Source organism: Acipenser ruthenus, chromosome 7, assembly GCF_902713425.1.
Source record: "Acipenser ruthenus chromosome 7, fAciRut3.2 maternal haplotype, whole genome shotgun sequence".
NCBI lineage: Eukaryota > Metazoa > Chordata > Actinopteri > Acipenseriformes > Acipenseridae > Acipenser > Acipenser ruthenus.
The window spans coordinates 755,983-768,431 of NC_081195.1; the positions used below are offsets into that span (position 1 = coordinate 755,983).

At 39.8% G+C, this 12,449-nt stretch overlaps 1 protein-coding gene across 2 annotated transcripts in view; it reads left to right on the top strand.

Moving 5' to 3' along the window:
- The window catches only part of gfra1a (gdnf family receptor alpha 1a), a 56,574-nt gene extending 50,163 nt beyond the window's left edge, over nucleotides 1-6,411 (top strand). The window contains exons 7-9 of one of the 2 annotated variants that reach the window (XM_034024743.3): nucleotides 1,147-1,349; nucleotides 4,008-4,058; nucleotides 5,741-6,411. In XM_034024743.3, the coding sequence (XP_033880634.1) occupies nucleotides 1,147-1,349; nucleotides 4,008-4,058; nucleotides 5,741-5,896 (410 nt within the window). In that variant the 3' untranslated portion in view covers nucleotides 5,897-6,411. The remainder of the gene's footprint in view (nucleotides 1-1,146; nucleotides 1,350-4,007; nucleotides 4,059-5,740) is intronic. The other variant, XM_034024744.3, reaches the window with a different exon arrangement.
- Nucleotides 6,412-12,449: the final 6,038 nt, after the last annotated feature.

Genomic DNA, 12,449 nt, shown 5'->3' on the forward strand with positions numbered 1-12,449 from the left:
ATTAGGAAAGCTGTTCACAGAGGAATAGAAGTCCTTTTAGATACTAAAAACCTTGACTCCCAGCATCCAAACATCAATCCAGCTTCTTACTGAAGCAAGAACCTCATCATGATAACAGTAACCCCAACCTGATTGTAATGGGTAGTTTGAACTGTTCTTTACATGCAGTGTCTCTAATTACTGTGTATTTACAGAGCACTTACTAAATACATACTTACACATAATTACAATGGTATTATGTATAGTTACAATGTACTTAGTGTACATTTGTTTCATGATATAACCCTCATCCTAACCCTTTTCTGATCAAATTGTGTACTTACCAATATAGTGCAAAATGATTTACACGTTAAGTACATTGTAACTATGCATAGTAACATTTTATTATGTGTAAGTACGCATGTATTTACTATGCAATTACTATGTAAATACACAGTAACTAGGAGGCATAATGTAAAGTGTTTCCCTTTTCTGTTTGTGCCAGACTGGAGCTCTACACACAACAGACTAAAAAGGCTTTGCCAAATATTCCCCCAGAGAAATGAACACAGAATAGAAAGCTATATGATAAGCAGCAATCTGCGGTACGTCATCTGCAGAGTCAGTGAAGGGTGCCAGAACAAATGAATGAGGTCTGGAAAGATTGAACTTGCATACATTGTTATTCTAAATACAAAGGAGTGCAGGCACGCTGAAGTGAAGTAATTACCTGTTAGGAGAGGGGAACTCATCATTTGAAGGTTCTGGACATACACGTTGATCAGTGCAGCAGTAAGAGCTATTTATAACATTTGTTCTGTCATTTTAGATGATTTAGTCACCAACGGTAAACAGCTTATTATTTAATGGTAGCCACTCAGGGATTTAATCCTGAAGCAAACAATTGGCATCGTCAGATCGACTTGTCTGATTAACTTAACAAGTATGTATTCTAATCCTTTTGTTTTATATGTGAAACAGTTAACACATGGATCACTGAACAGCACCAGTTACAGTACTTAACCAAAAAAGGGAATGGTAATGTTGAACAGAGGCAAAAGCGTTTCAGTTGAATTGCTGGTGTTTTTCCATAAAGCTAATTTTGTTCATGTCGGCGCTTTCAGCATCTCCTGGCATCTCTTTATGCATGTTCTGTCTTCCTTGCAGGGCATTCAATTCAGGCATTTGGGAACGGCACGGATGTGAATGTATGGCAGCCCAGGCCTCCGGTGCACACCACAGCTTCCACAAGCACTCCGTCCCACAAGGCACGAGAGAGAGCTCAATCCCCTATGGATGAGCAGACCCACATCAATGAGATTAGCACCGCTGAGGAAGCCAACCTCTATCCGATCTGTGCAAATTTACAGGTAAGGGATTACATCATTAACAGCAACACTGATGTCTTTTGAAGACAAGCGCTTTTCATGTGTTTAGGAGACATGTGTGCTCCTCTTGCTTTGGGGGGTTGCTTTTGGGTCTGCACATGTTAGCAGTTGGCACATCCCCACACTTATTATTATTTTTTATTATTATTTATTTCTTAGCAGACACCCTTATCCAGGGCGACTTACAATTGTTACAAGATATCACATTATTTTTACATACAATTACATTATTTTTTACATACAATTACCCATTTATACAGTTGGGTTTTTACTGGAGCAATCTAGGCAAAGTACCTTGCTCAAGGGTACAGCAGCAGTGTCCCCCCACCTGAGCCCTAACCACTACTCCACACAGCTGCCCATTAGAGCTGAAGCTCAAGCACACTAGCGATTCACCTGGTAAAGACACGACTGGGTGAGCCATGTAGTCAGGGGGGCACAGTTTTTCAATCACAGAAAAACTTTAATCTGGGTTGAGAATTATTTTTATTTTATTGTATTTGGGACCTTTAAGGTCCACTGATAAAGCCTATTTCAAGATTGAGTTTCTATGAATCTCCAAAGTAGCTGCAGTTGCGTCGGCCTGGTGTGTGGTTTCTACCTGCCTTGGCACCAGGGAATCTTGTGGCATGCTGGCTGCCTCCCTGCACCCTTCCAGCTGGTTTGATAGGAAAACCCCGATCTCATAAAATCCAGTTATTGGATCATAACAAGCAGTCAGCTTCTCCAGTCTCCCATCTGTTTTAATGGAGAAAGGGAGTGAGTAAAAACATTGTAGATCGTACTGCCACCTTCACTTTTAAGAAGAAAAAGATAGATACTGAGGGGTAAGGTTGCAATAGAAAATGAGTCGTATGCATGCTTCCAACTGTTTTGCCCGCAACGCTCATTCCACCCACCCAGAAGCTGAAGCCCTGAAGCCCACATTCTGTCAACATGCACAATAGCAGCAGACAGTTGTTTAGCAAATATAAATGACTGCAGTGCTTTAGTTCAGGGTCTGTCTGTCTGTGTGATTGAAGCCTCAGCCAGGTAAAGTAAGTATTAATTAATAACCCATTCCAGACCTATTCAAAACAGACCCCAAACCTAACATGCAATCATTGTGAAAGGACTGTGTTATGAAGCCCCACAGGATTGGTAGAAGTGAAGAAAGAAAAAGGAGCAGCTATGCATTCCCGTTGTGTTGGATTCATATCTTCTGTCCTCCACTCTGGCTTGAATACAGTTACATTGGACACTTTGTAAGCTCACTGACTATTCAGTAAAATTGGACTTTTTTTCCCCCAATCATCAATACCACAGGCAAAGTGTAGCAACAACTGTTAACAAATACAGTGCATGTCTGCTTTAAGCAGAGTGGATCGTTCCAATTAAAGCCAAGCATGCAGACCGTTTGTACTGTACAGCCTGTTTCGTCGCTCGCTTGTTATTTTTAAGAAGTGACCTGTATAGAGAAAAGAAGAACAAAGGGAAATGTGACTGATGGGTATAAAATGTTTCAGCAATGACTAAGTCCTACTGCCCTCCCTCGCTCTCCCGAGGCCTGAATGGGGTATTCACTAAACTGCCAGGCTGCCATGTCAGAACTAATTGCAGTGATAGCAACATGAAGATTGACACCTTATAGCAGACTGATGCCGACACATTTCTATAACCTCGCTGAGCACCGAGATGAGAGCTGAACTGACAACAGTTTGCTTAAGATCAAAGTGCTCTCACACAAGGCTGGTTCCCAGTGCAGGAGCATCTGGGGTATTTTAAACTTGGACCCAGTGGTTCCCTCTAAGCTAACAGCAATTCACAGGGTCACTGCGACTGTCACTTGCTTTTCCCTGAATGTGGCATGAGCACACAAATCTAAAGATGGATGCAAAGGATGCAAAAGTTGTTTTTATTTTTTAAATCATTTGACTCTGCGCTTCTGGGTTCCACTGTGACATAGTAAGCAAGAAAACAGCCCTACAGTCCTTGTCCAAGACCAAGACATTTCTGTAACATGTTGAGAGAGGGAGTGACTAAAAGCTGTGAGCCCCTTTATCCCAAAGTAAATGTCTTTGACCTCTGCTTGCCTTGCTTTGGTTGCTCCTCTCACAAAGCTGCCCTGTAGCAGCGGCTTCATGCATTCGATAACAGAGCACTCAGGACTGCCCACCATGCACTCCCATATAGAAGAACTGATTGGATTGTAATGTGTACAGTATGTCCAGCTTCATATTACAAAAAAAGCCAAACAAATATAGGATACCTGCATTAGGAATTAAAATAAAGTTTATTGTCTGGTTCTTATGTAAAAAAGAAAACTGAAAAGCACCAGTCATTCGTAGGCAAACACGGAATGCTAGCTGACCTTTTATGTGTTCCTGAAGCTTTTTTTCATTTGTAATTTAAAGAACCTTTCCCCATGCAATCTAATCATGCTGCAGAGGTGATTGGAGACAGCAGTGCATCCAGATATCTGCCTTCATTAAAAAAGGTGTGAAATTCAGATTTACTCACCAGCGGGACACTTTCATAACATACAGTAGCACCTGAACTGAAAGTTAGACACAAGGGGACAGCTGGAGCAGATGGGTCTATTGCAAGGCATGCTTCATCACTCTAAGACTAATATCAACCACCCTTTTTGTTTTCCTGCAGGCTCAGAAAATGAAGTCTAATGTAACAGTGGAGGAGACAGCCCTGTGTGAGGTAAGCACCTGTACATTAATACAAACATATGACATGGTGGAGTATATGGTGAAAACTGTACAGGACACACACATAACTTATAGCCCGCTGGGGCAAACAGACAAACACAGCTAACACAGGAGCTAACTTTGGTTACGGCTGATAAAAGGCTGTACATTCTTGACTTTCCCTCTGATTCTGTGTTTAGCTATGCCACACTAGATCTGACTTTTGCTTTGAAATAAGGTGCATTCCTTTGTTACAAATTTACGGGACCACTGTCTGTCTACTGATTTAAGTTCCGGAGCACAAATACAGCTAAATTGAACTGTATTATTGCATGGCCTATCATAGCAGGCTAATATATTAAAAGAGAAACATGCAACATGAACATTATAAATCCACTGTATGTTTGCATTGACCAGAAATACAGACTGCTACACCAGTATCAGGAGCAGCTCATTAAATGCATGGTGTTCTGGGAGCAATGCAGCTTGGGGTTGCATGGTGTTCTGGGAGCAATGCAGCTTGGGGTTGCATGGTGTTCTGGGAGCAATGCAGCTTGGGGTTAAAATACCTTGTTTTTGTTTCTGCAGACATTAAATATCATGACCAATTCTCTTAAAAAAGAAGAAAAAAAACCATCAAACCTCCACATTGTTTCCTGTTGTTTTTCTAAAATAAAGCAGTTAGGTAGTTCAAGCCTGCCAGAAATCTGTTGTTTTCCCGTGATGTATGAAATCGTTTTTTTGTTGTGCTTCGGTATGTTTATGTACTGCTAGGCTGACCATTTGAAGTTCATTAAATGTCATAGCATGCTATAAATCTGCATCACTGTATTGAATGACATTTAGTGATCTGGCCCGATGTCAAAAGTGCTATGAGTTAAGTGAACTCATACTGTTCACCCAAGCAATGGATTTTCTCAACCCACTTAAAACCCGTTTTGTTCCTTCTTATCCTTTTTTTTTTTTAGGAAAGAGAGAAAATCAAATAAAAAATCAAATAAAAACATAAAACAGTAAAATGTATATAAGACAATATATGCATGTTATATACAACGCTTATATACAACACTTACAGTAGAATGCTGATTCAAAGTACTGGAATAGACACACTTTAAAATGGAATTACTGATAGTATTTTATTTTCTGGTAGAAGGTGTGCCATACTTTTCATATGCACTGCAATGTCATTCCATAGGAAGAGAGAATTTATGAGTACCAGAATAGAGAGTCTTTCTCAATGTCTTTATGGAACTGATCATCCCCAATATAGTGACACTTCAATGAAGCGAAACATTATACCAGATGAAATCATCAATCGAATAGCTAGTATGTTATTTGTCTTTCAATACATGATCAGTCCAGTGATCGGCAAGGAAAAGAGTTATCTCTTACCTCCAGCTGCTTTTTGGCTTTGTCGAACAGGGGAGGGCAGCTATCCTGCCCCCTGCACATGGCTTCCCTACAGTCAGCCTCTCTACTTATCTGCAAGCTAGTTTATGGACAGGAGTAAATAAGAATGTAGTGTAAAATATGTGTAATGTAGTAGTGTTGTCTAGTGTATGTTTTAATAAATAATCTATCGCATGAGTTTCCTGACTGAACTGTAGCTTCACTGTGTAACAGCCAAACCTTACAGACATATCTTGTAAGGAAAAGGCCCAAATTAATTTTCAATCCCCTTTTTACCCTCTGCAGGTCGTCCGGAATGGTGAAGCCAGTTCCTTGGATCACGTCACATCAAAGAATTCTTCCAGGGCGTCCACACCGTTCCATTTGAGTTGCATTATGCTGATTCTCAGTGCCATGGTGCACTCAGCCATCCTGGCTATCGACTCAGCAGAAACATTATAACCACACCTACAAAAAAAAAAGAAAACAAAAGGACCTGTAAAAAACAAAAACAAAAAAACAAAAAAAAAGCTAAGCGTAGTGTGTTCCCAGTCTCCTGTTGTATTGTTTCCCGGAATTCCGGTTCTAGAAGCTATGTCGAGGCACCCTGAAGTGGTTTCATTGTAACTGGTATTTAGGGTCTATGTGAATAATTGATACAGGGATGCATTGCAAACCACAGTGTCTTGTGGGCATGTGGTCTATCAAAGGATATTGTTAGTGCTGTATAGTAACCGGGTTTAAAACTCAGAATGGGAAGAAGGCAGCACTTTGTATTGTTGAAATCCTTGTTTGTGTTGTCCGTCTGTGAAACGGTTTTGTTTTTCGAAACTGGGTCGAGGAGAGAGAGAGCACAGCAGGGTCCCGTGGAAGCGTCACGCCGTGAAATAACTCGACTGAAGAGGGGAGAGGATTTCACAAGGCTTTTTATTAAAAAAAAGAAGAAAAAAAAAAGAAAAGCGTTCTCCAACTAGTAATGTTTATGTAACGGGTCCTGCATTCATGCTGCTGAGAAAAGGGTTTGTGTCTCACACCAATGTGATGTGTTTTCTCAGTTTCAATCCACACATCAAGAATTCAATGTATGCTGTGTTAAAAATACTCGTTACAGTGCTTTATTTTCTAATTTACTTTCGATTGACAAAAAGTACTAACTAAACTAACTAAATGTGTGTACATTTTTAGCAGTATATATTTACTGTTATCCCAACTGAAGCACTAACCATTGTAAGTGACTGTAATGACTACGTAGTGAATGTATCCATGCCCTGAAATTCTGTAATAACTGCAACACACATTTTACATTTAATAAGGTTAATACTGCCCTGTAGTGGGGGGCAATTGAAAACTTGATATAGCTGCTGGTGAGACTGCAATCTAACTGTTCTGTATAAATGAACATAACCACGGAGTGCAGTGAGACTGCAATCTAACTGTTCTGTATAAATGCAGACTGGATCATTGGGAATTAAGTTACAATTACAGCTTGTTGATTGGGTTTGGGCCTAAAAGGACCATTTCAAGCTTTTCAAATTGGGTATTTGAATCCCAACTGAACATGGAATGAAATTATTGTATTTTGTTTGGCACACATAAGAGGTGCATTCAATTGAATGGGATGGGATGGGCGGTTCACACAGCATGATCACTGACATGCAGCACTATGACATCACTCCAGTACTGTATGTAACGGTTATGAATGATGATGTTTTTGTTTATAATCATATGGCTTTACGGTTCATAATTCTCTTCACAGTGGCAGAACCTTCTGTAGCCCTACCTGTTAATATGCTGTATAGTTTCTCTCGTTGTCATTTACAGGGTTAATGAAAGAGCTTTGTTATTTTTATAGATGTCATAGCTTATGCCGAATGAGTATTCTATAGTATTTGCATTTCTGCTGTTGCATAATTGTAATTACATATTTTGTGTTACGTCACTTTCTTGGTATCTTTTTCTTAATTGCATTTTTTTTTACCTTTAATATAATTCTAATTACTTTTATTACACTCTCCCATGCAAACCACACCCGAAGCAGCACAACAATAATGAAATACAATAAATCTTGCATGGCTGACAATGAACATGTAATGATCTCTGGTGTGTTTGGCTGGAATCCTCGATATTTGTTTGGCAATATATAAACTGCTCCTTAGAATGCAATTATGCAAATGATGCATAGTGCAGTCTGTAATAGCGGTGGAGCCGGCAGCCTGTTAGAGGCTCATTATGAAGGTAGAGTTTCCGATTCCTTTGAAAGACATCTGAAACACACCAGCAAGTGCTGCAAGGGGTTTTCACAGTACCACCCACAAAAAAAAAATAATCATAAAACAATGACATATGTATTGAACAAATATTAATGAACATGTAATAAGGTCCCTCAGCTTTATATCACATTACTACTTAGCTTGTGAAAATGTATCACCACTTCTACAAAAAAAGCATTAAAATATGTTTATCCATCCAGTTACTATGTCTTTTATTTCCTAGAGAACGTTCATCCAGCAATCTGGACACTCCGTTCCAGGGCACACGGTAGATGCCCACTGAACACTCAGACTAGAGAACGATCATCCAGCAATCTGGACACTCCGTTCCAGGGCACACGGTAGATGCCCACTGAACACTCAGACTAGAGAACGTTCATGCACCAATCTGGACACTCCGTTCCAGGGCACACGGTAGATGCCCACTGAACACTCAGACTAGAGAACGTTCATGCACCAATCTGGACACTCCGTTCCAGGGCACACGGTAGATGCCCACTGAACACTCAGACTAGAGAACGTTCATGCACCAATCTGGACACTCCGTTCCAGGGCACACGGTAGATGCCCACTGAACACTCAGACTAGAGAACGATCATCCAGCAATCTGGACACTCCGTTCCAGGGCACACGGTAGATGCACACTGAACACTCAGACTAGAGAACGTTCATGCACCAATCTGGACACTCCGTTCCAGGGCACACAGTAGATGCCCACTGAACACTCAGACTAGAGAACGTTCATGCACCAATCTGGACATTCCGTTCCAGGGCACACAGTAGATGCCCACTGAACACTCAGATAGAATGTCTGGCATTATATTAATTAAGGAAAACAAAACATTCACAAAGAAAATAGATTTCCAATTTAAGATGTATGTTTAAAATAACACTAAAGGCACAGTTTTCTGGTTTCTAATAGCAATAAAACCATGAGTATCGGGCTTCACTGTGATATTTGGACTGTGCAATACCTCCCTGACACAGTCCACTGCCAGACTATAATGCCGCCTAATGGTTCATGCTGCAGACCAAAGACAACAGTATAAATAGCACAGTTTCTATGTAGCATTCTGTATGAAAGTACATAGAAAACACTGAAAGCTGTTTAAACAAGCTTTCGTCATAAAGGGTAAATTTAGCAGCAAATCGCTGGAAGGATTTTTTGAGGGGAATTGTTTTAAAATGACTTCTTTAATAGTCCATTAAGGTTGATATTTTTAAATTGGAAAAAAAAATGTTGCAATAATTCTTGTTAGTATCTCACAGCTTTGAGGAAGCAATCACAGCAGATGCCGCATGTGTTAAAAAGCCCAAACCCTGCTTTTTACCCCAAAGCAAGTGTATTAGTTGCAACATTAATGGGAGGGTTTCACTTCACCAACCACATTTATTGTAATGAACAAGGGACAGCTACATCACCATTTCTCTGTAGCACAGATGTAAAAAGGAATACACTGAATACACACACACACACGCACGCTGGTACAATGTGTACCTGATCTCTATACTGTCATTGAATTAGAACACATAACAGGGAGTTAGCACGGTAGGGCTACAGTATGTCCACCCCATAGTATCTTATATATGCCCATAACATAAATGAGTAACCATTAGTTGTTCAGAGTTTACAAATAAAACCCTTTCCTATATCTTACTTGAAAGGAAATGTATATTTGAAAAGATTGGGGTGCAGATGTGGCTTTGTTCACTGTTTAAACATGGTAATCAATCCTCAACTGGTTATAGGTCATTCCAAGGACAGAAATATGTACTACATGTGATTTTCCAAGGCTGGTTTAGCCCAGTAGTGACTATAAAGACTCTGCAGTAAACAAACATAAACAACACATCTAATTAGGCACTGACGACTGGCAATGGTGTGATTCTGGTCTTGAGCAAAAGAGCCCTTGAGAATTTTACAAAGGGAAGAAGTCTGTTTTTTAATGAATTTTAACAAGCTCAGTCCATCTCCTCTAGCTGAAGATCAGCAAGCACACACACAACTTCATCCTGCGAAAAAGATGCAACAGCCCTAATTAAAAGCCTTAAACAAAAAGAAATCTGGGACATCTCAGCATGTGCAGTATAGTCTTAACAAGGCCCTTGCAGACGCGCCATCATGTATATCACTTGGGTTGGGATAGCAGTTAAAAGCTGTGTGAATAACATCAGCTTGGAACGGAGAACTTGTTAACAGAGTAATTATCTACCGTGCTAAAGTAAGCAAGCAGTTGTTTCATTTGCATGTAATTAACTTGATGAAGTGCAAGGCACTGTAAATGGCCAAGGCCAGTTAGTGCTACACCATGGCTTACTACAATACTACAATATTACTGGAACACATCAGTACTATTCCAGCAAGGAGTCCGTCTAATTTACCCTGAAGATGTGGATGTGGATAAATAGACTCATCTGAAACCGACCTGAAAAACTCTACCCTGTGGCCAAACAGAGACTCCAGTGTGTGATACTAAACTGTGTCATTTTATATGTATTTATTTCTAGAAAGCATTGCCATTCTGCACAGCCTTTATCCAAACTGTATCAAGAAACTAGGTGACGCTTTGTTCATAATTGACTAACATGCAAACATATCAAAATGGACAATCATATAGCCCAGTTTGAAGCAAGGTGTACTGGACGGTATAACTTGCATTGAACCACGTTTCACTCTGTCCCATTAGGAAATCCTAAAAGGCATGCCCCAAGGACATACATGTTTGACTTACAGAATGAGGTAGCAGCAAGCATATTCTGATTTGGATTGGCTAGTGATGATGTAATGCAGTATGATGAGGTAATAACCTGGAACAAAGTGAGAGAGACAGAGTCCGTGACACAACTGTATGTGAATACTTTACTCTTCCCTCCAGATCAGATTCCTCCAGATCATTTTGCCTTATTTAATCATTCTAGTTACAATAATGCGTTGTTTAACAAATAATCTACCCTGTCTCTGTTTACTTTGTTGACTTCTTTTTTTAGTACTCAAAATCAATCTAGAAAGTAATTTGTTTTAGCCCAGTTTCAGGTTTCAAGTGGGCTGTTTGATTGACTAAGTGTGTTTGTGTAGTAACGTCTAAAACACTGCAGTATTCTATAGGTTTCCTACATACTTTCCTCTGGAACACTATAGAAAACTAGTGTTATAATCCTAAAAGTGGATTTGCTGCATAACAGATAGAGATCCCATTAACTGACCTTTTCAATTTGTGATTTTTCCCGAGTATTCACAGCAGATAGGCCAGAAGGATCTCTTGGTGAGTTTGACCGCTGAGTTCCCTTAGATTACAGGCTTTCAGCAGCCTTACGTTTCTTTTTTCGTGTCTGACATCAAAACTAAATGTCAAGGAGACATATAGCCCTGCCAGCCCAAGCAGCTGGTAGTAATACAGCCCCCTCCACACCCCCGCCCCCCCCAACACCCCCTCCAATCACTGTATATTTCCAAATAAAATGATAAACAGTGAAACATCGTGTTCTTTTGAAGTACTGCAGTCAATTTAACATTTTAAATGTGAGGCTCTCAAAAGATTCAGCTGTTTCTTAGAGATTTAATGTCAGACAAGATTAACGCTACAGTTGAAAATGTAGCCCTCTGGCAAACTGAAATGAAAAAAAACAAACATAAAAAAAAGGTTGTACGTTAGTTTAGTGAAACATAGGGAAGGGCAGCTTGGGTAAAACATGTTGAAGAATCCTTTTGGAAATGTTCTCCATTGTTAATTGGATGTTTAATTCGAGGTGTTACCTCACACCTGAATCGTTTCTTGTTACACGTTCCCGTTAAGTGTGAATGATTAAGCTTCTTGGGAAATGCTACATACATTTTGTGATCAAACCTTTTTAAACTCGTGTTCCTGACTTGGTGTATCTGTCATGTGGATGATGAATGCAGTCCCTCCTCCCCCAGGATGCCTGAGGAAGAACACAATGCCAAAACCAAAATCTGAATAAACAGGAGGCCTGCAGGGAACCTGTGGAAAGGCATAACATTTGTTAATTGTATCCAATGACAAGCCCGTTGCTGCTGTGTCCTTATCCATCACACAGCTCCGATGGGAATTTTTATCCATGACGGCATCACCAGTGGAATATGACACTTCACCTGGATTTGGACTTTAAATCAATAACTGACAAACTTTGAAACAATTTGCAGAAAAAGAGAATCATTTTGCATGAAGGTGATGCCCTCTCTCTAGAACCTCTTTAAAATTGCTTAAGGTAAAAATTCAAATCTTTTTGAATACACACCACAGACCAACACTAATGAATCGATTGAGATTCTGCATAGCTGGTTGCTAATTAACTTCAACAGGAAGGGGAATCCCAGCGGTGAGCCGAGTTGAAATAAAAAATAAATGGGCTTTCCAAATTGGGGAGAAAATGAGAAAAAATAATTGGCGATTCCAAATTTAAAACTAATTAAATAAATAAATAAATAAACTGGTTTGCCGGCTCTAAGAGCTGCTTACCTGGTAAAAGCACAGCCACGTGGTGTAACTGGTTTCCATTTCTTGGTTGCATTAAAAAAATAAATAAAAAAGTACTACTGTGCATTGGCCCAGCTTGAAGAAATGGAGACCTGAACCATTTACTTTTACGTGTGTCGGTATGAATATTTATCTGCATGGATATTATAGGCATTACCTGTTCTACACAGATAACATTCTTGGCTAAGCTGATCTGTTAGCAGTTAAATGTGCCAGTCAGGGTTCATATTTTGCCACTTGGGATAATCC